We start from the raw sequence: 23,864 nt of genomic DNA, 5'->3' as shown, positions 1-23,864 counted from the left end.
ATGAAAACCATGAAATTGACTTTACTTGTCAATTGTGCTAATATGAAGTTGATGGAATTGGCATAAAAGGCTTATCAAAGATCATAGATGTCACTATAACCCACCACTGTTTCGTAATTAATTGGCCTGACATCTGCACTTGGGATTTAACTTCTGCAATTTTGCGTCACAAAACGTGTCTCAACTCCACGTTAAATTGCCTAAATATTAATAGTATGTTGGTTTGGCAAATTAAAATACTGTAAACCTACTGTTTGGGAGTAAGTTAAATTAAATTATACGAAGGTGTAGCTATTACCAGTATCATATTTAAAAACTTAAACAAAAAGCAGCCCCTACCTTAGTTTATAGGCTACTTTAGTACAAACTTGCAATTAATCATATCAAAACCCAGTGACACACACTTGTGGGTCTCCTGGGGATCTGAGGCACATTTTGCCTAGTTAGTAATCCAGCCTTATGAGAAATACATATTGAAAGGATTTACTTCAGTGTGAGATCTGTAACACATGTCGGTGTAGCAATATTGTTTTTCCTAAAACACACAGAGGTCGCAGTGAATGCTGTAGATATGCAGTGTGTATAATGCCAATAAAACACCTGATAAAGGTGATCAAACTAGTAGGCTGTAAATCATTTTAATGTGGGGATTCATATATGTCGAGGCTTTGAGCGATTTGGTCTAAAGAACAGTTGTCTGTCAGCATCCAATATGTCCCAGTTTTCCCTCCAGAGGTTCACGATTCTGTTTTTGTTACCCGGAAATAAGATCAGAGTGAGAGCTCTTTCCGCTATCTCTGCTCTGCGGTGTGAACGTCACACGTTGAGCGGCGCATGGAAGTTCGTCACCGTCGCTGTTGGACCTGCTGGAGCTTTCGAGGTTCTGATCGGTTCCATTTTTGTTTGGGTTCAAATTCAGACTCTCGGCGTCGGCCTACAAAGCCAGTTATCGATAAACAAACACCGTGAGGATTTCGTTCATCTTAAGACGAACACCGGAAACCGCTCAGTAAAGCGAAAGTTGAGAGTCGAGATGAGTGTGGAGGCGTACGGGCCGAGCTCGCAGACCCTCACCTTCTTGGACACTGAGGAAACGGAGTTGCTCGGAGCGGACACCCAGGGCTCCGAGTACGACTTCACCGACTTCACTCTTCCCAGCCAGACGCAAACTCAAGGCCAGACCCAGAGCCAGCTGGACGGGCAGGTCTGTGGCTTTCAGTTTTGCAGGAAGGCACAATAAGAGCGCAGTTTTCTGACGTTAGCTGCTGTTAGCTAGCTAGCCGACCTAGCGCTGCCTAGTAACTTAGCCCGCTATTATTGAATGTTAGCTAGCTGTTGCCGTTAGCTCGTTGCTAGCTATCAAGCCCATTAACTGAACTCCCAAAGTAATATAAGCTGTCATAGCACGTTTGTTTTGAACTGTTCGATGCAAACCAGACTCACGGGTATAACTTTAATGACAAAAGATAAGAGTCAAGACCATTAACTGTCTGTCAACGTATAATTAACTGTTTTATTTCCGCGGTGTGTCCCACCTAGCCGCTAGCTGCTAATCGTTAGCATTCAGTTTGTTTGGGAACGTTAAAGCTTGTGTTGTGCTACAGGTAAATGGTCCTGATGAGGGTCTTCACAACGGTGGAGTGGATGACTCCGTGGCCAAAGCCAGCCAGCTGTTGGCCGAGCTCAACTTTGAGGAGGATGAAGAAGACACATACTACACCAAAGACCTGCCTGTGCATGCATGCAGGTACACTGACAGGGACCACACCATTTCAGAATGTCAGTTTAATTTAGATCACAGAGGAAATAGTTGTTGTACATTAGTGATGTTTTGTTTGTGACTACACAATACTGTATTAATAGTGCTTATTTGTTATGTGCCCCCTGATGTTACACACCACAAACAGGGCATAAAGATACAACAATTCATCATTGTTCATTATCTCTGAACTTTTACGTTAGAACTTTTCTGATAAGCACAGTAACGTTAAATGACGTTTACAAATAGTACTCATTCAAGACAACACACCAGCCAGCTGCAATAACAGTTTTCAGATCATTATTTGAAGTCCAACACTGGCACCCATTCTGTGTCACTTAACAGGAAGTTATTCACAACTTCCATAATTTACGCTCCTGTAAACAAACTAAAATTGACACTAGTTATACAATAATATACACACATGGGGGAAATGGTTAATGTTGCTTGTGGAAGTGATAGCAAGGCTGTTGAGAAATTTGCAAGGTAAAGGTATAATCTTTACAAAAAAGATGGTTATTACTGGGTTAAAGATTTGATCTTGATTGTCTCCCATCCTTGTGATAGCTTACAAGGATAGAGTTCCTAAACAGACCTAGGAGTTTGTGTAAGGAAGTTATAATTGCCAGGTACAAATACATTTTTCAACTATTGTCAATTAGGCTTTCTTACATTTGCCAAGGCAAGGGACTCATGTAGTATTTAGACTAAACAGTGCAGTAAATCAGATGCTGTTTTGCTACATTGTTGTTTTTCAGTTACTGTGGTATCCACGATCCAGCGTGTGTGGTGTACTGCAATACCAGCAAGAAGTGGTTCTGTAATGGACGTGGCAACACATCTGGCAGGTGTGTAGTTTACTCATCTTCACCGAATTACCTCACATATAAGCATCTGAACACATGAAGCTACGGAGGGAGACCAAAAAAAACACACCACTTATAGTTTATATAATAATCAAAATAACAAACACTACCATAAATGTGGCTTATTACACTATTACATTTTAGAGAATGCGTTTGTCAGTCAACACGGTCAGTGATCACCTACATCACAATCAGTCAGACTCCTGCCACACAGATTATGTTGAAGGTGTGTAAAGACACAGATCTGTATGTTGTTGTCTATAGACCTTTTCATTACGGTTTTGTTAGGAGGATGTATTCAATGTAGGGCTGGGCAATAAAACAATGATAATTATTGCAATATAATTTTCCTCAATAACAATCGTCTGTAAATATTTGATTTAATTCATTAGAATCACAAACGAATGAGCACTTAGTTTTTATATGAAGATGTTAATTTTGTTGAGGAAAAGGGATGCAAATAGATTTACTAATCATATTTTCAGAAAAAAGATTTATTTCACAATAGTTTTGAATATTGTAGCTCAGATATGTAAAATGATCTATTGTTTGGCATCAGGTGTTTGTCACATTCTGACCATAAAGAAAAGTTTAACCACACAATTAACCATCTGGCCCTTCAGTTTTCATTCAGGAGCTAAACGTAGCCTTTAAACTTGAAAGAAATAATGATTTGACATTTATCATGATAATTATCGATATCGAATGATATAAAATGTTTTTATTGTGATAACATTGTTGGCCACATCACCCAGCCCTAATTCAATGTATGTTTAAGACTGTGAAGTGGTCTACATTGTCCTGTTTCTGTGCTGTTGGTCAAAATGTGTTGCTATGCAGTATGCAAACTATAAATATATTTCTGCAGCAATGCTACCAGGGCAAATTTCACGGAGATCAAAGTGTTTCTGATTATTTTCCAAATCGTTTGACTCCCACTCTCTGACTTCCAGTCACATTGTGAACCACTTGGTGAGAGCCAAGTGCAAAGAGGTGACGCTGCATAAAGATGGGCCACTGGGCGAGACGGTGCTGGAGTGTTACAACTGTGGCTGTCGCAATGTCTTCCTCCTGGGCTTCATCCCGGCCAAGGCCGATTCCGTGGTGGTGCTACTCTGCAGGTAAATGCCGGCAGGGCAGCAGCCTTTTATGTAGGCAGACCAGCCTGTAACCAGTGCCCACAAATACAGTATGTTCTGTCAAGACTGTACTTGAGGACAGCATGGGGCCTGTGTGTGCTCAGACACAGCTACTTTGGCGCATGAACTCAAATCTAAATATGCAAATTCTTGATTTGAAACAGGAAGTTTATCGTGAGACTTGTTCAAGTTTCAGCCGTTACATGCAATGAGTTTTTATGCATCATGAAGCTCAGGAATCTGGTGCAAAGTCTCTGAAAGGCCTAAACAGTCAGCCAGTGATTGACATTCAAAATGTACGCATGTTTATGAAGGCAAGAAAATGAATGTAACCTGATATTTAGGCATAAAGACAGCGCTGCCCCAAAACAGATGTTGGGTATCGTAAAATGAAATGAAACATGACAAAAAGACCCAATATAATTTAATTAGTCTGTGTATTATTTGTATTATTATTATATGACTAAAGCTAGGGCCTGACATAGGATCCCTTAAAGCTGGTTATTAAAAAAGACATATGAGTCCAAAAACAAGTTGTCTGTGCTCTCTGGTATACAAACTCTGTAAATGTAACACTGTTTTTAGATTACTTCAAGTACATATTTGGCTTTCTTATTACTTACTGCCGACATATTCACCAATATATCTGTGATAAGCTAGTTAGAAACAGAGAAGCTTGCATTGATTTTATTTCAAGTTCATCAGATTTATTCAACAACCTGCTAGATTTCACCAGAATGTGACAGTCAGACAGAAGCTAGTAGTCAGCTAGTCCACAGACCTTAGTAAACTAGTGCTTTCTGCTCTGTGGCAGGAAGACGTGCACCAAGATGTACTATGAGAAATCCATGATGACAAATACTATTTTACATCCTCTGCAATAGATTGATTACTGTAAAAGCCCACAAACAAGCTACGTTTCTGCATGTCTGAACCTCGTATCTTCATGCAGGCAGCCCTGTGCCAGCCAGAGTAGCCTGAAGGACATCAACTGGGACAGCTCGCAGTGGCAACCACTGATCCAGGACCGCTGCTTTCTGTCCTGGCTGGTGAAGATCCCATCGGAGCAGGAGCAGCTTCGGGCCCGCCAGATCACTGCCCAGCAGATCAACAAGCTGGAGGAGCTCTGGAAGGTATGAAAGTCTGGGAGGCTTCTTCTCCGGAGTTACATGCTCAAAGCAATGTTGTGACCTGAAGGTTGTAAACTTTTATACATGGAATAAGAGTTTGTGATAGGATGCGTGATGTACTTTTATGACAGTTGCTTTGGATTTATTTCCCCCCCAGGACAATCCCAGTGCCACCTTGGAAGACCTCGAGAAACCGGGAGTGGACGAGGAGCCCCAGCATGTGCTGCTACGCTATGAGGACGCCTACCAGTACCAAAATATCTTTGGCCCTTTGGTCAAACTAGAGGCAGACTACGACAAGAAGCTTAAGGAGTCCCAGGTACCTGAACAATATGAGAAACAATTTAAGTAGGAAACTTCATAACTCAGAGACTAGTGTTTGTCTGCCTTGAATTACCATGGTCGTTTATATATAGAGTGGTTTACAGGTGACAGAATCTGTTTTTGTCATTTCTTTAAATGGCATTAAAACAGTTACAGAACTTTATTATTATTTATTTAATATTTATTTATTTTTAATTTTCCTTTTCAGACTCAAGACAATATAACAGTCAGGTGGGACCTGGGACTGAATAAAAAGCGGATTGCCTATTTCACACTGCCCAAGACGGATTCAGGTGGTAATTCTCAGAGCTTGACTTCCTCCCAGTGGTTCTGTGGTGCAGATAGAGCCCCTCCCCATCCCCCTTCAGCCCTCAGAATTGCACGCAACTTCCCATAACCCTGCATCTTTTGGTGGCATGTGTGCTTGGTTTTGTTCTTGCCTCTGTTTTTGTAGTGGGGTTTTGTGCCATTTTGTGCGTGCACGGTACTGTATCATCATGTGGTTTATGTACACCCATCCTCCTTAGTTTATTTGTGGGCCAATTTTTAGCATAGAAGGGTTTTTGACTTGTGTCTTTGTATCAATCACAGATATGCGGCTGATGCAAGGTGATGAGATCTGCTTGCGATACAAGGGAGACCTGGCCCCGCTGTGGAAAGGCATCGGTCATGTCATCAAAGTCCCTGACAGTATCCTTTACACTGTTAGCAGTTATATCATCCATTGCATTACAGTGTCCTAAATCTGGCTCACTATTAATCCCGGATGGAAGTCTATGGTCTTTACTAAATGACTAGCATAGACAACACAGTACCACCCACCGTCACCTACTAGAAATACTTTAGGATAATGCTTGACTTCCTTAACAGCCTGTGTTTTAAGACTATGGGGATGAAATTGCCATTGAGTTGCGGAGCAGTGTGGGAGCACCTGTGGAAATCCCCCACAACTTCCAGGTGGACTTTGTGTGGAAGTCCACTTCCTTTGACAGGTAGGCTGAAATTGTCCATCCATCCATCATCAACCGCTTATCCTGCATACAGTGTCACGGGGGGCTGAAATTGTGTACCCCGAAATTCCGAATGTGATGGGAACATTACATTTTACAGCTCTTAAGTTACTATATTACTCCACATTACAGTATGTAACATTCCTTCCTTTAAACAATGTACAGAACTAATTGTCCATTGTTTATAGGAGGTAATTTTGTGTAAATCTGCGGTCTATCATTTTAAAGTAGGGCTGGGCATGTTAACGCGTTAAAACATTAATTAATTAATGCCGACAATTATTGTATTGGTTTTTAGCAGTTTTTATTATTATTTTGAAAGTCCGTCGCTCACTGGCTCTGACTACGCTGGATGCAGCGTGAGGGAGAAGTATAGCCTAAATAAAAGCAAGACAAGCAATCAAATGCCATAGCGAAGTGGATCGCTACACACTGCATGCTGATTAGTACTTGGGAAGATGTCAATCTTGGGAATTTTCTTAAAATCACAACGTAGTCGCTTGGCCCCGCGAGGTTGCCCTTGCTCAGGTGATCAGAAAAGGAGACAAGCGCTATGCGAGTAAACGGCTGGCGCTCTATAGATAGTAACCATGGCAAATTATAGGCTACGTAACTTTACCTGATAGGCCTTCATCTAGTATTGCGGGAATGCTCTGCCATGCAAATTCCCCCCTGTTGATGTCCTGATAACTATTTAGTAAACAGTAATGGATTCTGGAAACTCACAAACAGCAAGCATCAGTCTCTCTTCCAATGATTTGTGCTCCAAGTCGCTTACCATTCAACTTCAGCGAGAGGCAACCACTCTCACCTCACTCTAACAGGGACAGTTGCAACAGAACATAGACTGTTTATGCTGCTCCCTGATAAAAGAAAAATGTTTCTGCTGATACCTGCTCAGAAAAGAAAACAGATTTATATATGTTAACTTGTTGCTCAGAAGGTGCCTGTTATGATGTTACAAGCTATAAAAGGTAATTCCCTGGCAGTAGCAAATGGCGTTATTTTTTATATTTGATTTGATTACATTAATGTTTAAGTTGAGATTTACAAGAAATATTTTATTGCTACTGTGTAAAGGGAGTACTGCTGGAAAAAAGCACCTTATTTGTTCAAAGTGTCTGCAAACCACATGTTATTGCACTTTTGTGTATGTAGTAGTAGATTGAAATTAAAAGTGTGCAATACACTACTTAAGAATTCATTATTCAATTTCGTGCATAACGCTATTAATTGGTATTAATCGCAGAAAATCATGCGATTAATCGCTATTAAAATTTTTAATAGTTGCCCAGCACTATTTTAAAGTAAAGATATTGGTGCAAATGGGAAGGACAGTGGTTCCTTTGTGATTTTTGATATTCATTTGTATATGTGTTGCTGCAGGATGCAGAGCGCCCTCAAAACGTTTGCAGTGGATGAGACCTCCGTGTCTGGCTACATTTACCACAAACTGTTGGGCCACGAGGTTGAGGATGTCACCATCAAGTGCCAGCTGCCAAAGCGCTTCACGGCCCAGGGCCTGCCCGACCTCAATCACTCACAGGTTGGACCTCACTACACGCTGATTCCCCGTTATTCCTGTTACACAGGAAGCTGTGTCATTGTGTGTTTTCTTATGCCCTCAAGACATGAACATCATTGCAGCAAAAGTATGTGTTGAGTTGTCTCTGTTACGTTACAGCTATTATGAATCTACTTAGGGCATTGTTGTGTTTTAGAAGGGAACATGTGTCTGTTTTGGTTTTAATGTGTAATTTGGATCTCTCATCATTAGAATGAGTAGAGTGTGTTCTTTCTCAGCATATATGTTTTAAGAAATATCTGATGTCTGTATTTGCAACAGTTCATTTGGGCTGAAAACTGTACTTTTATGTCCAGGTGTACGCTGTGAAGACGGTGCTGCAGAGGCCTCTCAGTCTGATCCAGGGTCCTCCTGGCACTGGGAAGACTGTTACCTCTGCCACTATTGTCTATCACCTGTCCCGACAAGGCAATGGGTTAGACACAGAGTTTTATATTAACATACTTGCATACCTGTAATGTTCGAATTTTTGTTATTCTTAGCAACTGTATTTTACATAACTGTTTCTGACCTAACTCTTTACGGTGTGAATGTGTGTACGTTTGCAGACCAGTTTTGGTGTGTGCTCCCAGTAACATTGCCGTTGATCAGTTGACTGAGAAGATTGACAAGACTGGACTGAAGGTCGTCAGGCTGTGTGCCAAGAGCCGGGAGGCCATCGAGTCACCAGTGTCCTTCCTGGCGCTGCACAACCAGATCAGCAACATGGACAGGTCAGTGACATGTAGGCATGTTGACTCTGGACTCAAAAGTTACTAATACTTGTTTGCTGCTTTGTACAAACACCCGTTTAATAACTGGTTGACCAAGCGCCAATGGCATGGCATTTTATTGCGTTACTAGATTTTACACGTCCATATTCTTCCTGTTCAAGTTATCTTTTTCATGCTAACTCTTTTCAGGATTCCTGGTAGTTATGTAGTATTTTGTCTAACTGATTCCTGGACCACAGCACAGGAACTGCTAATAGATAATTCTGCATACTTTTCACTGTGAAAGATGTAAACAAATATTGGCTCAAGTAATGGAGCTCAAGTTGTAGCCCGCATTTAGCTAATTGACTCCATAGCAACTTTATCCTACCTGCATACCTCCACCATAACTAGTTATGGGAGTTGTAGTTCCAAAAGGGGATAGGTCTGGGTTTTTAAGACTTTGAAAACCCCTATTTTAGGTCACAGATTAGCTTGGTTGTGTGTGTATATATAACATTAGTGTGCGTTCTCTTCACATCACCTTGATGTGCCTTTGTCTCCCTAGTATGCCGGAGCTTCAGAAACTACAGCAGCTGAAGGATGAGACTGGTGAGCTGTCATCTGCTGATGAGAAACGCTACAGGGCTTTGAAACGCACTGCAGAGAGAGAGCTTCTTATGGTGAGGAAGAGCTTCAAAGTGTTGAAACTTAACAGTTTTCACCATGAAAGGTTTTTTGGTAACACTTTCTATGAAGGTCATCGCTATAATGACTTATGCATACATTTATAACACGATATAATGCAATAACAATTGCAATAATCACTCACAAACATGCATTAAGCACTATAGCAAAGTTCAAAAAGTATTATGACCTTTTGATTTAATGTTTTATAACTAATAGTAATACCAGTTTATATCAATGTGCGCAAAGAATCTCTGACCATGTTCCATAACACATTATAACCACCGACTCTGCCTCGTTATAAATACACTTTAGTCACCATTTAGAATTAGAGAGATAAAATGGAATAATAGCTTATAGTAATGTTTAAAGTTATATAGCATGTCTTTCTTTGCTTTAAGTAAAGTGTTAAAATGTCCATCCCTGTATAATATATTACAGGTGGACATAATACCATATGAACTAATTATAAGACCTTATAACACGTAATTGTTAAATTGTTACGTAAAAGTAAAGTGACACACATTTTGCGCAGGAAAACAACTTTTATTTATGTTTCTTCACTTTATGAACAATCTGTATGAATTTTGAACATTTTGCAGTTTAGCACAAAACACATCATAATTACGTCAAGGAAACTCATTCTCGGGGTGGCGAGGGATCGCTCAAGAGAAGACCTGTTGCCAACCATTTAACATCACGTAAGAAGAGGCTCAGATGTCACGAATGGCGAGCCTATGGACAGGCCCTAACAGATGCAGTGGACAATTGGAGACAACCGCTTCACAAAATGTATTAAAGGACATTTTAAAGTAATTGAATGGGAATACTGTTTGGGCAGTTAGGGTGAGAATGTCTTGGCACCTCACGATTCATTTTAAGGAATTGAGGTGCCAACATACTATAAGGTATTATTCCATTTTATATCACTAATTCTAAATTGTGACTAAAGTGTATTCATAACGAGGCAGAGTTGATGGTTATAATGTACTATGGAACATGGTCAGAGATTCTTGGCGCACATTGATATAAACTGGTATTACTATTAGTTATAAAACATTAAATCAAAAGGTCATAATACATTATGAACGGGTTTTTTTTGTTTTTTTTTCTGAAGCTAGGAGCTTACAAAGAGGCCTGCTACAGCTTTTCAGGCTCTACTAGTTCAACAAGTAGTTTTGGCCAAGCAAATCAAAATTCATTCTGACTGTGTTAATTATTCCGTAAAAGTGCTATGACCATCTCCATACTGAGTGTTGTGATGACCAAGAAGCTTGTTGCTTATTTTGAGATTGTTTTCTTTTGGTCTTAGTTAGTAACCCCAAGACTCCCTCTTCCTTTTGACGATTATACATTCATTATCTTCCTCCTTGTTGCCCAGAATGCTGATGTTATCTGTTGTACCTGCGTTGGGGCTGGAGACCCTCGACTGGCCAAGATGCAGTTCCGATCCATCCTGATTGATGAGAGCACCCAGGCCACCGAGCCAGAATGTATGGTGCCCGTGGTGCTGGGAGCCAAGCAGGTACACATACTCAGACAGCTAAATCGCTATCCCTACAGCTGGATCGGTAGGTAGTAAAACAGTGTAGCCCAGCATTTATTAGAATTTTTAAGCAAATTGGATGGATAATAATATGAATTAAAGCTGCAAGCAACGTTGAGCTGCGAACATCTCCCGCTCGTCGGGGTGTGGCGCACCCGCGCAGCTATTGCGTGGCACGACTTCCTTCAAGTCGGGGTGTGCTGCATCCGTGTATCGTGTGTGTGTGTGTGTGTGTGTGTGTGTGTGTTCTGTCATTTTCGCAAGGGAGTTAAGCACTGTCGTTGAATAATGGGTAGTGCTATAAGTTAACACTGCACATATCACAAAGGTGATGTGTGGAAAATATCTGACAATGTGTGGATGAAATGTCAGTTACTACTTCAATTCAACGTGGCAGACTTTCGGTGGCTTTAAAGGTACAGCTCTTAAAAAACAGCTTCCTGTTTCATGGCGAGTAATAACTGACCACGACGACAGCATTTGATAAGAACCTATAAGTTTCACAATGTAATATCATTAAAGCATTATGGCTTTCCTGCAGAACTTTGAGATGGATGTGGTCAACCTGCTATGCTATTCCCCACTGTGGACATTTTTGTCCCTAAGGTGCTATGTGTTGTATTAGGGGTAAAGTTTGAAACACGTCCTTTCCTGATGCCAGTAGGTGGGGCTGTCACTATCACTGGATATTGACATGTGAGATTCTAAGTGTCTGACCATGTCTAGTGCATTTACATGGTACTTCCTTTTCGTGGCGAATCATCAAAATTGAACGCCACGCCATGGACACACCATTTGATCAATCAAAAAAAGCTTCGCAATATAACATTGCAAGGCCGTTAAGGTCGCGCTTCTTACATATGAATGTTGATCAGGTTACTGTACGGAACTGTAGGACAAGTTCGTTAAAGTATGGGACCTATAAATGGAGGTAAATCCAACATTCAATGTAATATGGCCGACATCCTGTTGGGTTTAGCATATGGCTCCAAGAGACTTTTCTTTAAGTCCCGACATTATACACGTGCCTACAAAATTTGGTAACAGACAGCTGGGGCTGCTCCTTTGAAATCTTGAAGGGGGCGCTATAGAGCCGTTTTTCCACACACATGCCCTTGAACAGTATCAGACATTACAACACACCCATTCTGATGTGTGTGCAAAGTATTGTGAGATTTCAAGCATCCCTAGCCTCTCAAAATTCAGCTTCTTGTTTCATGGCGAATAACGCATTGCGATGGAAACGCCGTTTGACATTAAGTCACAAGATTCACAACCTTACATCATCTACTTAAGACTATTTTTAGACAGTTTTGAGACAGATTGGATCATCCTGCTAGGAGCAATATCGCAACAAATAAAACATGTCACTTCCTGTTGCCAGTAGGTGGCGCTTTTGCTATGACTGGATATTGTAGATGTACATGTAGATGTCTTTGGGGCAGGATTCTTATCCAACATGTGAAGTTTGGGGCAGATCTGACCCTGTCTAGGCCATTTACACACTTTTTCCTTTTTCATGGTGAATCATCAAAATTGAACGCCATGCCATGGACACGCCGTTTGATCAATCAAAAAAAGCTTCGCAATTTAACATCGCAAGGGTGTTGGCATGGCACAGCCCGCATTTGAAGTCAATCTGATCAAATTCCTAGGACAACTACACCGTACCCATATCAGATCGCTATTTTCACCAGTTCGGATGTGTGTGCCAATTTAGCCAACTTTTCATGCATGCTAAGCGTCCCAAAAATGCGATCGATGGTGAAGAATAAGTATAATAAGAAGAAGAAGAATTCTAACAATCACAATAGGGTCCTCCAGCGTTCACTGTTGGGGCCCTAAATATATCTATTAAGATGAGCAAAATATTTGTCCTGAATATCCAGGACCAAAAACTTCTCACATTATGTTGTTGTATTAACCCACTTTTTACACTTGTGTGACTCTTCCTCCACCCAGCTCATTCTGGTGGGTGATCACTGCCAGTTGGGTCCTGTGGTGATGTGTAAGAAGGCAGCCAAAGCAGGTCTGTCCCAGTCCCTGTTTGAACGCTTGGTGGTCCTAGGAATCCGGCCAATCCGCCTGCAGGTCCAGTACCGCATGCACCCGGCTCTCAGTGCCTTCCCCTCCAACATCTTCTACGAGGGCTCCCTGCAGAATGGCGTGACTGCAGGTTTGTCAAGATTCAGAAGTTATAATTATCTGGTTTGATGGAGGGGCAAATTAATTTTCGCTGTGGCTGGTACATTGGCAGTTAAAAAGATCTACAAACTCTGTCATAAACTATAATGAAATCTTCCTGTTCTCCCCAGCTGACCGTATCAAGAAAGGCTTTGATTTCCAGTGGCCGCAGCCGGACAAGCCAATGTTCTTCTACGTGACTCAGGGTCAGGAGGAGATTGCCAGCTCTGGAACCTCCTACCTTAACAGGTAACGTCACATACTCTATTGGCTTACTTGTATGAAATGGTCGCATGGTTTCTTCCCCTTGTTAATCATGATTAACAGGAATGATTGGGTCACCTTCGCAAAACACTTAAATCGGGATCACAATTTATTAATTTAAAATTGTTTTAATTATATGCATGCTTTAGTAAATAAAATCATCCTGGTCCTCATGTTGCATGATGTGCCAAGTTGAGGCACCACAGACATGATTTGCATTTTAAGTCGATTAGTCTACTCACATTAACTTCAGATGTAATTTTCCCAGTACTGAGCAGTACAGCATTTAACTGATGAATGTTTTAAGGACGGAGGCGGCCAACGTAGAGAAGATCACTACCAGGCTGCTGAAGGCTGGAGCCAAACCTGACCAGATCGGCATCATCACCCCATATGAGGGTCAGCGCTCCTACCTGGTCCAGTACATGCAGTTCAGCGGCTCCCTGCACACCAAACTCTATCAGGTACCACACAGATGTACACAGCTTATTTTTATTTTTTGTATTTTTAAAATCAATTTAAGCTTCATTGTAGATTCAAAATAGTGTTAACTGAGCAAAAATGCAGTATTTGGGAGTTGTGTGTCTGGTTATTTTATCTCCCCACAGATGAGATTGAGGCATCTTATCTAAAGAGACAGAATAAATTCAAATTGATTGTAAACCTCCGTTATCATTAGCCAGGTTGCTCTGCGGTGTTGGAAAAAATCTGTTTTTACTATGCTTCTCCCCCTCACTCTGCTCTTGTCATGTCTCATTACAGCAAGTGGAAATTGCCAGTGTGGATGCCTTCCAGGGCAGAGAGAAGGACTTCATCATCCTGTCTTGTGTTCGTGCCAATGAGCACCAGGGCATCGGCTTCTTGAATGACCCACGTCGTCTCAACGTGGCGCTGACCAGAGCCAAGTAAAAACCTCAGTACAACTATTAAGACATCACAGTGGATAAATACGGCACATCACACAGCCAGCTCATTGGTTCATGATGATCTCTTTAGATTTTTACTGTAGAAGCTAATGGAGAATCTTGCAAATCAGATACTGTTGATGGCTAGACAAACAAAAACTTGTGCCAGAATAATTTTAAAGATGCTATCATCGTGGGAAAGTCTCTGAGCAGCAGACTTTTTGTGTGTGTTGTGAATGAAGGTATGGTGTGATCATTGTGGGAAACCCTAAGGCCCTCTCCAAACAGCCGCTGTGGAACAACCTGCTGAACAACTACAAGGAGCAGAAAGTCCTCGTGGAGGGACCCCTCAACAACCTCAGGGAGAGCCTCATGCAGTTCAGCAAGCCCCGCAAACTGGTCAACACCATCAACCCTGTGAGTAGAACAAACTACTGTATGTGCACCCATCATGCTCTGGAGGAAAACATCATGAAACCAGATGACAAAGTGATACTGACTAAACTGTTAGGAAGGATGATTTGCTTTAAAGCTATTTTCCACATCTTACCTTCAGCCACAGTATGATTTAAAAGCAGTTGTACATTTGTTAGACCTATTAAAAACAGTTGTTAACCCGACTAAAGTCTTGAATCTTAGTAGAGAGCAACGATAGGTAGATTAATTGGCTTGTTGATTGACAGATGAATACTCAAATGTGAGTATTTGCTGGTTTTCTTAGTGCTCTATGAGTTTTGGACTGTGACAAAACAAGTAATTTGAAGACATTGACCTGGGTTCAGGGAAATTTGATGGACATTTTTTATACTAAATTGCTAATCTTTAGAGTAATGGGCAGAATTATCATAAGTGAATACATCTGTTAGTTACAGCCCTGAATCTGTGAAGTATGTAACTGACAAATGGTGATTATCTGGTGTTTTCCAGGGGGGACGTTTTATGAGCACTGCGATGTACGATGCCCGCGAAGCTCTCATCCCTGGCTCTGCCTACGACCGCAGCAATGCTGGTATCTATTTAACACATATTTGGTATCTTATGGTATCACTCAAGATAATAACCAATGACTAAACTTTTTTTTTCAACATTGCATTAAAGTCCAGCAAACTAGGCTTGTCCAGTCTTGTTTTCTTTGTAAAAACTGACATGTGGTGTTCTGTGTGTTTTCTTTCAGCTGGACGTCCGTCCAACATGTACTTTCAAACCCATGACCAGATTGGTATGATTGGGGGGGGGGCCGGTCACATGTCTGCCATGAATATTCCCATACCCTTCAACCTGGTGATGCCACCCATGCCTCCACCCAGTTACCTGGGTCAGACCAACGGCCCTGCTGCAGGTACAACACAACACACTTTGTCCACTGAACCATTACACAAACTGAAAACACATGTAGTATTTGTGCTTTTGAGCTCTCAAGTCAAATCAAAGGGACCCTGTCTTTATTGTCCACAAGCAATAATAGTATACCCCAAGCCTCACTTACTGTGGTTCTTCTCCCATTTAGTGTAAATAACATGACCTTAGAACAATGATTGCGTACCATGTTTGTTTTGACACTGGTCCTGATATCTTTTTTGTTTGTTTCCTCAATCAAGGTCGTGGAGCTATGAAGGGAAAACCTGGCCGTGGTGGGCGGCAGAGGGTCCGTGGCTCGGGAAACCAGGGGTCCAGTCAGGGTAACGGACCAAACAGTCAGGTCAGCCAGGATGGGGCCTCCCAGTCCTTCTCCCAGGGGCCACTGACACAAGGCTACATCTCCATGAGCCAGCCCTCTCAGATGAGCCAGCCTGGCCTCTCCCAGCCAGAGCTGTCCCAGGTAGCACATCACTGTCACATATGTTCATGGATTCACTATTTAAATGAGTGGTATAGTTTAGTTGCACTGTTCACATTGTTCATAATATAAATTGAACAAATCCAGTAAAAATGAGGAAGGTATAATGTAATAGTTTAGAATTAGGAGAGATTGAGAGGTCTTTGCATAGAGCTTACTGATGAATATCAAAATGTGTCTGCAATAATGTTTCTGTCCTCCTGTTCTCAGGACAGCTACCTGGGCGATGAGTTCAAGTCCCAAATTGATGTGGCTTTGTCCCAGGACTCGACTTACCAGGGTGAACGCGCATACCAGCATGGTGGGGTGACTGGACTGTCACAGTACTAGAGTGTAAGTACATAAAACAGTCTTTGTAGTTACGGTATAGCACATTTGAAGTTTGGGAAGTAGTACAGCTATCATGTTTCCTTACTGAAAGAAATGTGTCGTATGACTATTGGTGTGCAGGGCCACAGGTTCCAGATGTATCTAAATAGTAATCTTGGCAGACTTCTTATCATGCAAATCACAGCTTTATAGAAAATAAGTTGACTTTGATGATTTGTTGGTTATGTTACTATTGGTGTCACTGTCTTGTGGTGTATCTTACCTGTACTTTGTGTGGTTTTAGTTTGTCCTGCAGCTAAAATGTAAAATCCACTGTAAATTCACCTTTGACCAATGTGACTGACTTTGTGACGGTGTCTTTGAAGTAATTCAGAAAAGCTGAACAGGGCAGTTTTACAGGCTATTAAGGTAATTAGTTCTGTATTAGTTAATTGGATTTAATTATTTTGTTCCACTGAAGACTAGAATAATTCCTTCAGCTAGAGACATTCAGGTCTCTTCTAAAGGCAGTATTGCTCATCTGTTTTTGGTCTAAAGGTTATAAACCTGTTCTGTGTCTTTCAGGTCACTTGAAGAAGGGAGCTAGGCTTGAGCTGAGCTTAGTTCATCAGCTTTTTAATCTGGGAAATAATAAAAACATAAAATGGATACCTGTTTTCCTCTGCTACAACCGAAGCACCACCGAGTGAAAGCGACGGGATAGCGAAACCAAACCAATGACCAGCGAGAGAAATCTGAGGGTAGAAGAAGAGCGCACGAACAGACAGGCGGGAAGATGGCAGGAGAGGCCGAGTGAACAAGCGAGAGGCAGAGGCCGATGTCCGTGCAAAGAGAAGGAGGGAAGTCGAGAAGATGGCAGCGTGTGGTCGAGCTGCTGAGGGAAACAGAGGGGAGACCTGAACGGTCTCTAATGGGAATCCAAATGAGGCTCAACTCCCAATAAAATAATCCAGCAAACCCATTGAACCCACAGCCTCCAGAAAAGGAAGGAAAGCTATCTCCTCTTCAGATGGGGATCCAAAGCTTTCCAGTTGAATTTGAAGAACTAGTTCTCCAAACTTGCAGGGGGGCATGATTGCAGAAAGCCATCAAACAAGCAACACAAAATCCCCATGCTAAAAGTCAATTGGTTGCTCATCCTGAATCTTTTTAAATTTGGTTTATCATGGGAGGAGAGCGGTACCGATCTTCTATTGGGCCCAAAAACCTCGACAGCCTCTGAAGGAAGCAGCATTCGACACACCCTCTCGGTGAGGAAATAAAAACACGGTTTCTGTGCTATAGTCTGAGATTAAAGAGCCTTGAATTGAAATACCTTTCATTTGCCTTGAGAACCACTGGCTCACTCACAAGGTCTAATGGGGTGGTTTCGACCACACATCAGTGGTGGAGTGGCACGGGGATTTCAGACTATTTTTTTCAAGGCATGACGCGCGAATCCCACAGATATCGCGATCATCATGGGACAGTTTTTCTTCTCTGAAGTACCTTTCTTATCACAGAGCACAAAATTGCAAAAAAGTCATCGAAACTATCAGACACGACCAGCATTGGATATTCAACTCAGTGTCATTTGATGTTTCAGCGAAGGCTTTCCCTTATTTTAATCTTTTGAAAGCAGGGGTGGTTGTTGTCCCACAGTGCTTCATGACCAGATTTCTTTATTTTTTTTTCCTTTTTTTTTTTTACGCTCTGTGTACGCTTAGATTGGCAAGTGCTTGAATGCTTTGCATTGATTGATTCCTCAGGGGATTGTGGACTGTCAACAATCGCCACACAGATCCCTGCTTGAGGTGAAAGAAACCAAACAAGGGGGAAAGAAGGATGTTAGTAGTCGAGGCTTACAGGCGGTCATGGCAATCAATCCACCACAGGTAAGGAGTAGAAAAGGAAGGTGGCTGAGAGAGAGAAGGATATGAGAGTTTCTGGAAAACAAGTTCAGGTCATTGCCAGGGTTGAAAATTTAGAGGGAAACGTGTGGCTTTAGGACTGTTCAGTCCCAATAAAGGACCACACATTAGATGTAGTTGTAAAACCCAGTGTCACGTCACAAAGCATTTTGATTTTGTGAATGTTACCATGGGAAGCAATATAGCCAGGCTGATGACCATATTGCCCAGCCACACAAATCTAACCATAATCAGGGGTTGAAAAAATAAGACACAAATGAAATATGTCAAGTTTCAACGCAACATCAACATGAAAGATCTTTGGTTCCTGTGTAATAACATATTTTGACACTTAACTAAACCCCAGTTACACACAGTGGAAATGCCGATGATGGCAAGGAGGTAAATGAAAAGTGAATGAGAAACGTGAATCAGTGCCTATAACCAATAACCTTCAGATAAACAGCTGCTGCACAAGCATGAATGTAGTTAAAATCAAACTACCAGCATAAAAAAACTTGGACACCAGAGGGCTCAAAAAACCCACAGAAAAGGAGTTGTAATTGTGTTTTTTTGTTGTTTTTTTTTTATATCAATATCAGGCCAGATAATGAGGTCAGTGAGTTTAGCAGCTGGGTTGTTTTTCAAAGGATGGGCGGATGGAAAAAAAGCCACCTTCCTTCTCTGTGAAGTAAAATAAACTGAGGCTGGTAGAATCTATTTTTCCTTCTGTGGACTTTTGATTTGTGCAAAGATGTTTTGCCTGCATTATGTATTCTGAGAGTTCCTCTCGAGATTTATATGGATCCCAAACCCTCTTCTTGAAGAACTGTGTGAACCTGAACCTTGAATTGATCCAAACTTTGCTTTTGTCAGATGATTCGCTGCTTTGTGTGTCACGTTTTGTTCAGTTGGGTGTTATTTTTAGCCATTGTGTAGTTTTACTAAAAACCTGTTTTTGTAGCAACAGGAACGAGGCAGACAGTTTCCTTTTCTCCATTAATTTTTTATCTTCTCCTCAAACTGTCCGAGGGATTGTAGTTTTTTAACTCTTCCAGGAAAGACGCTTTCTGAACACAGTAAGAATGTACTTCGCTGTTTCTTACCTGCTTCTCATTTCTGCAGACATGTGACAATCATGTTGTAAGTAGATGCTGCCATGTTTAATTGACTTAGAAGTAGTTCTATTTTGTTGGCTTTGTGCGAATCTGTCATTTGTTCAATGAATTAGTTTTACATATCAGACCGTTCCATTGAAATCCTAACATGTTATAGCTTTAAGAACCTGCTGCCGTAATATTATTGTATTGCTTTGGTGTTGTCCCCCCCCCCCCATCTGAGCCACAATGAATTGCAACATGTGCAGTGATTCAGTTGTAGAGTAGTTGTTAAACATTTGCATCCAAACCCTTGATTCTTTACATCAACAGGCAGCGATTAAATGAATGGACTTGAGAGCTCAATGTGATGTAAATACCTATTGCAGTGAAGTTTCATCACAACATGGCTGTTCCTTGTTAAACTGAATCAATAAAGGCTGTCAACTTGAGCAACTGGTTTTATGGCATGAGATTCAGCACAACTTTAAATTTATTTGCAGATGGGAAAATATTACATAGTGTACAGTTATAAACTTGTAGTATATACATGGGTCACAGCAGTTTTCACACCGTTGCCTGCGCTGCCTTTTTTTTTTTCATCAGTTTTCTCTTCATGAGTTTCTTTTTCAGCTGTCCACGTTTCTGTTTTTGAATGCTCTCCTGGATTTTCTGTTTGAACCGCTTCTTCTGGCTCCTGATCTTCTCCAGTTCGGCTTTCCTCTTAGCCTCCAGGTCTGGATCCTGAAAGGATCACAAATTAACAGGCCATTTTAAGTCATTAACTTAACTGTCATTTCACTTCACTTTATTTTCTATATGTATAGCTTAACATATCAGATGGGGTTGGCAATTCAGAGTTCTGGAACCAGTGCAATAGAAAACCAGCTCATGCTCACACTGACATCAGAAGAAGCAGACAAACGTAAGGTAACGCTGAGTTTTCCACCTAGGGATCCTGGACAGAACCAGGTTATTTTGGTACCGATTGTTGGGAACATAAGAAAGCCCTCATTTTACGGTTTAGTTTATAATTAAGTTAATTTTAAAGAGAAATGTCTTTGAAAGAACTGCTTCATGTAAACCAAGTAAGTAATTTAATATTGAAAACTTAGTACTTTTTTTTAAACCTGTCCTTCCCAGCAGCCTGGTATAGAGTGTGATGAGCTGGATACTACCCTGCTCAAAAAAATAAAGGGAACACTAAAATAACGCATCCTAGATCTGAATGAATGAAATAATCTCATTAAATACTTCTTTCTTTACATAGTTGAATGTGCTGACAAAATCACAAATTATCAATGGAAATCAAATTTATCAACCCATGGAGGTCTGGATTTGGAGTCACACTCAAAATCAAAGTGGAAAGCCACACTACAGGCCAATCCAACTTTGATGTAATGTCCTCAAAACAAGTCACAATGAGGCTCAGTAGTGTGTGTGGCCTCCACGTGCCTGTATGACCTCCCTACAACGCCTGGGCAGTCTGTGGTGCAACGTGGGGTTGGTGGATGGAGCGAGACATGATGTCCCAGATGTGCTCAATTGGATTCAGGTCTGGGGAACGGGCAGGCCAGTCCATAGCATCAATGCCTTCCTCTTGCAGGAACTGCTGACACACTCCAGCCACATGAGGTCTAGCATTGTCTTGCATTAGGAGGAACCCAGGGCCAACCGCACCAGCATATGGTCTCACAAGGGGTCTGGGGATCTCATCTCGGTACCTAATGGCAGTCAGGCTACCTCTGGCGAGAACATGGAGGGCTGTGCGGCCCCCTAAAGAAATGCCACCCCTCACCATTACTGACCCACCGCCAAACCGGTCATGCTGGAGGATGTTGCAGGCAGCAGAACGTTCTCCACGGCGTCTGTCACATGTGCTCAGTGTGAACCTGCTTTCATCTGAAGAGCACAGGGCGGCAGTGGCGAATTTGCCAATCTTGGTGTTCTCTGGCAAATGACAAACGTCCTGCACCGTGTTGGGCTGTAAGCACAACCCCCACCTGTGGACGTCGGGCCCTCATACCACCTTCATGGAGTCTGTTTCTGACCATTTGAGCAGACATATGCACATCTGTGGCCTGCTGGAGGTCATTTTGCAGGGCTCTGGCAGTGCTCCTTGGACAGTTGGATTTCACAGGAGTGTGATTGACTTGGAGTTACATTGTGTTGTTTAAGTGTTCCCTTTATTTTCTTGAGCAGTGTATATTGTGCCAGACAGATTTTACTTAAACAAGAGTATTAATATAGTCCTTTGTTTTATATTTTTATTTAATTAATGATTGATTTGTCACCGGCTGGACAAGGAGACAGACAGACAGAGAAAGGACAACGTGGAGAACGGGGAGGGGGGCGGAGAAAAAGCAACAACCAACAAAAACAAATAAAAGGCAACCAGCCAAATTAATTGTAAGTGTTGTAACTAAACACAGTCTCCATTTTCCTATAATTACTTCCTCATCCTTTCCAAAAACTTCAAAATAAATTTCAAGTTAACATCCTCCTCTAGGAAACCACACGAATATCTGAAGGATGGCTCTTGTCTGGGGATATTTATCCTTCTTAGACCTACAGAGATTCAGTTAATGTCCAAATGAGGTTATTGTTCACCCCTCTTACATGTGAAGATTCTATTGGTTCATGACAAGACACTATGCTAACTGAGGTTACGTTGTGCCATTCAAGCCACTTGTAGTACTTTCTACATAGTCTGTAATGAAACAAAATAAATATAATCTTGACCTTCAGTTGGCTAGCAAATGGATAGCATTTCATCCTTATCAAGACTACTGAGTCAGTCAATCAACCGAGCAGGCAGAGCTTCTAGAGGCTGAGCTGCTATGGAGTCGCAGGCTGTCACCTTTGGCTTCCATTAGTTTAGCAATTAGACACTAACATGACCTGGGGAAACCTGTGTCATAGTACCCCTAAAAAGTCCTTCAGTGTTCACACATTAAACCTAACTTCTCCACCTGTCAGTTAAAGCAAAAGTTTAGCTGTTATAAACAAAAAACAAACAATGAACACACCTTTCCTTCCAAGATCAGCTGCTTCCTCTTGTTGATCTCCTTTTTCTCATCAAAATCTGTTGACTCGAGTTTCTACAATGCAGAAAAGAATTTGCCATGTAAACATTTTTAGTGAGAAAATCCAAATGACTGATTTACAGTCAAAACAAATAATGTCCCAGTTTGAAAAATATGAAACGGCTATGACTAAAGAACTATGCTGTAATTAAGTCAAATATAGGAAATGAATGAAATGTTTTTCCAGGTACTGGTTCAAATATTGGAACAAATCCATCATGAATTTTGTTGCAAAACACTAGAGAGATTTAATGAACACCAACTGTTAGAGGTGAAATAATGACTGGACATGAAGAAAAGAGGCATACGTACAATTTCACACTCCCGCCTTGTCACATTGACCTGGGTCAGGATCTTCAGGACTTCTTTCTCCTCCACAGGATATTCTTTCAGCTTCGTCTCTGTAGAAATGCAACAGACCAGTTTGTAGCGTTACACCACACGTTTACACACAACTAAAGGCTTACAACGGACTTTGTGGTGTTACTGGTAGGTGTGCAAGGCCATGTAATCACGCTCTTATCTAGTCTGGACCTTATCTCTGTCTTCAAGGCTTTCCTGTAATTTTCAGTTTGTTAAAATGAATAAGCATAAGAGTAGGGCCGGGCAATAAGACAATGGTAATTATTGCAATATAATTTTCCTCAACAATATAACCAATGTTCAATATATTGTCAGTAAATGTTTGATTTAATTCATTTGAACCACAAACTAATTAGCACTTATATAGCTAATAATGATTTAACGTTTATTGTGGTAATTATCGACATTGGTATGAATTGTTTTTTTTGCAATAACATTTTTGACCATAGAGGAGCCACTTTTCAGTAGACATCTTTCAATTAAAGCAAGGAGGTAGCGCAAATTCAAGAATCAGCCGTGAGTGCTTTGGAAGTGAACATGTTAACATTGTTCATAATCCGAAAAAGAGTGTGAGAATTAAAGAACATCGGTATAACTATCACAAGATTCATTTCAATTAAAACAGTTCAGTTAAAGGTTCACACTGCAGCCACCAGTATGGACGGGCTGGCAGATCAGGACACAGTGTAGTTGAGCTCTGAGATGCACACAGAGGAAAAGCGGTCTCTATAACCAAGTAACTTACTGTTCTGTTCTTCGATAGAGTGGACCAGGTGGATGTCGTACTGTGTCACCAGTGTGATGGAAACTCCATTCCTCCCTGCAGAGGTAGAAAACCTCATGTATGAGCTGCTTCTATTTTATTTATATGTAATGAACCAGAGCAAGTCATTGTCCCTGGGGGACATGAGCCTGATGTTTCTGATCTTGTCACTTGAAAAGAAAAGTTCAAATATACTAATAAAGTTGTTAAAAGGTCACCTGCTCTTGCTGTTCGTCCAACTCTGTGGATGTAGATCTTGGGAAGGCCAGGGGTGTTGTGGTTAATGACGACCTGCACAGTTGGAATATCCAAACCTCTGAGAGTCAGAAAGAACAGGAAGGATGTCAAAACTCAGCCTGTCTATCGTCTGCATTACAGCTATGACAAATTTAGGATGATTTTGTTAGA

General features: G+C 41.3%; 2 protein-coding genes across 2 annotated transcripts in view; one reads left to right on the top strand and one right to left on the bottom strand.

Moving 5' to 3' along the window:
• The first annotated feature begins 834 nt into the window (after window positions 1-834).
• LOC123970992 (regulator of nonsense transcripts 1) lies at window positions 835-19,696 on the top strand. The gene is made up of 24 exons (XM_046049464.1): window positions 835-1,204; window positions 1,605-1,747; window positions 2,518-2,607; window positions 3,579-3,746; window positions 4,717-4,897; window positions 5,052-5,213; window positions 5,427-5,514; window positions 5,810-5,908; window positions 6,102-6,210; window positions 7,615-7,774; window positions 8,110-8,228; window positions 8,362-8,526; window positions 9,074-9,188; window positions 10,574-10,717; window positions 12,701-12,914; window positions 13,054-13,171; window positions 13,494-13,650; window positions 13,949-14,091; window positions 14,334-14,508; window positions 15,019-15,100; window positions 15,266-15,430; window positions 15,690-15,910; window positions 16,139-16,261; window positions 16,823-19,696. The coding sequence occupies exons 1-23, from the start codon at window positions 1,034-1,036 to the stop codon at window positions 16,256-16,258; spliced, it is 3,309 nt and encodes a 1,102-aa protein (XP_045905420.1). The 5' UTR covers window positions 835-1,033; the 3' UTR covers window positions 16,259-16,261; window positions 16,823-19,696.
• Window positions 19,697-19,701: 5 nt separating this feature from the next.
• LOC123971270 (probable ATP-dependent RNA helicase DDX49) overlaps window positions 19,702-23,864 on the bottom strand; it is a 4,632-nt gene continuing 469 nt past the window's right edge. Inside the window, exons 2-6 of the mRNA XM_046049990.1 lie at window positions 23,675-23,806; window positions 23,439-23,513; window positions 22,643-22,731; window positions 22,274-22,345; window positions 19,702-19,988 (exon numbers count right to left, since the gene is read on the bottom strand). Coding sequence (XP_045905946.1) covers window positions 19,812-19,988; window positions 22,274-22,345; window positions 22,643-22,731; window positions 23,439-23,513; window positions 23,675-23,806 — 545 coding nt within the window. The 3' untranslated portion in view covers window positions 19,702-19,811. The remainder of the gene's footprint in view (window positions 19,989-22,273; window positions 22,346-22,642; window positions 22,732-23,438; window positions 23,514-23,674; window positions 23,807-23,864) is intronic.

This window comes from Micropterus dolomieu, linkage group LG05 (genome assembly GCF_021292245.1).
Source record: "Micropterus dolomieu isolate WLL.071019.BEF.003 ecotype Adirondacks linkage group LG05, ASM2129224v1, whole genome shotgun sequence".
Classification (NCBI taxonomy): Eukaryota; Metazoa; Chordata; class Actinopteri; order Centrarchiformes; family Centrarchidae; genus Micropterus; species Micropterus dolomieu.
This window is presented reverse-complemented; position numbering and strand designations above follow the sequence as displayed.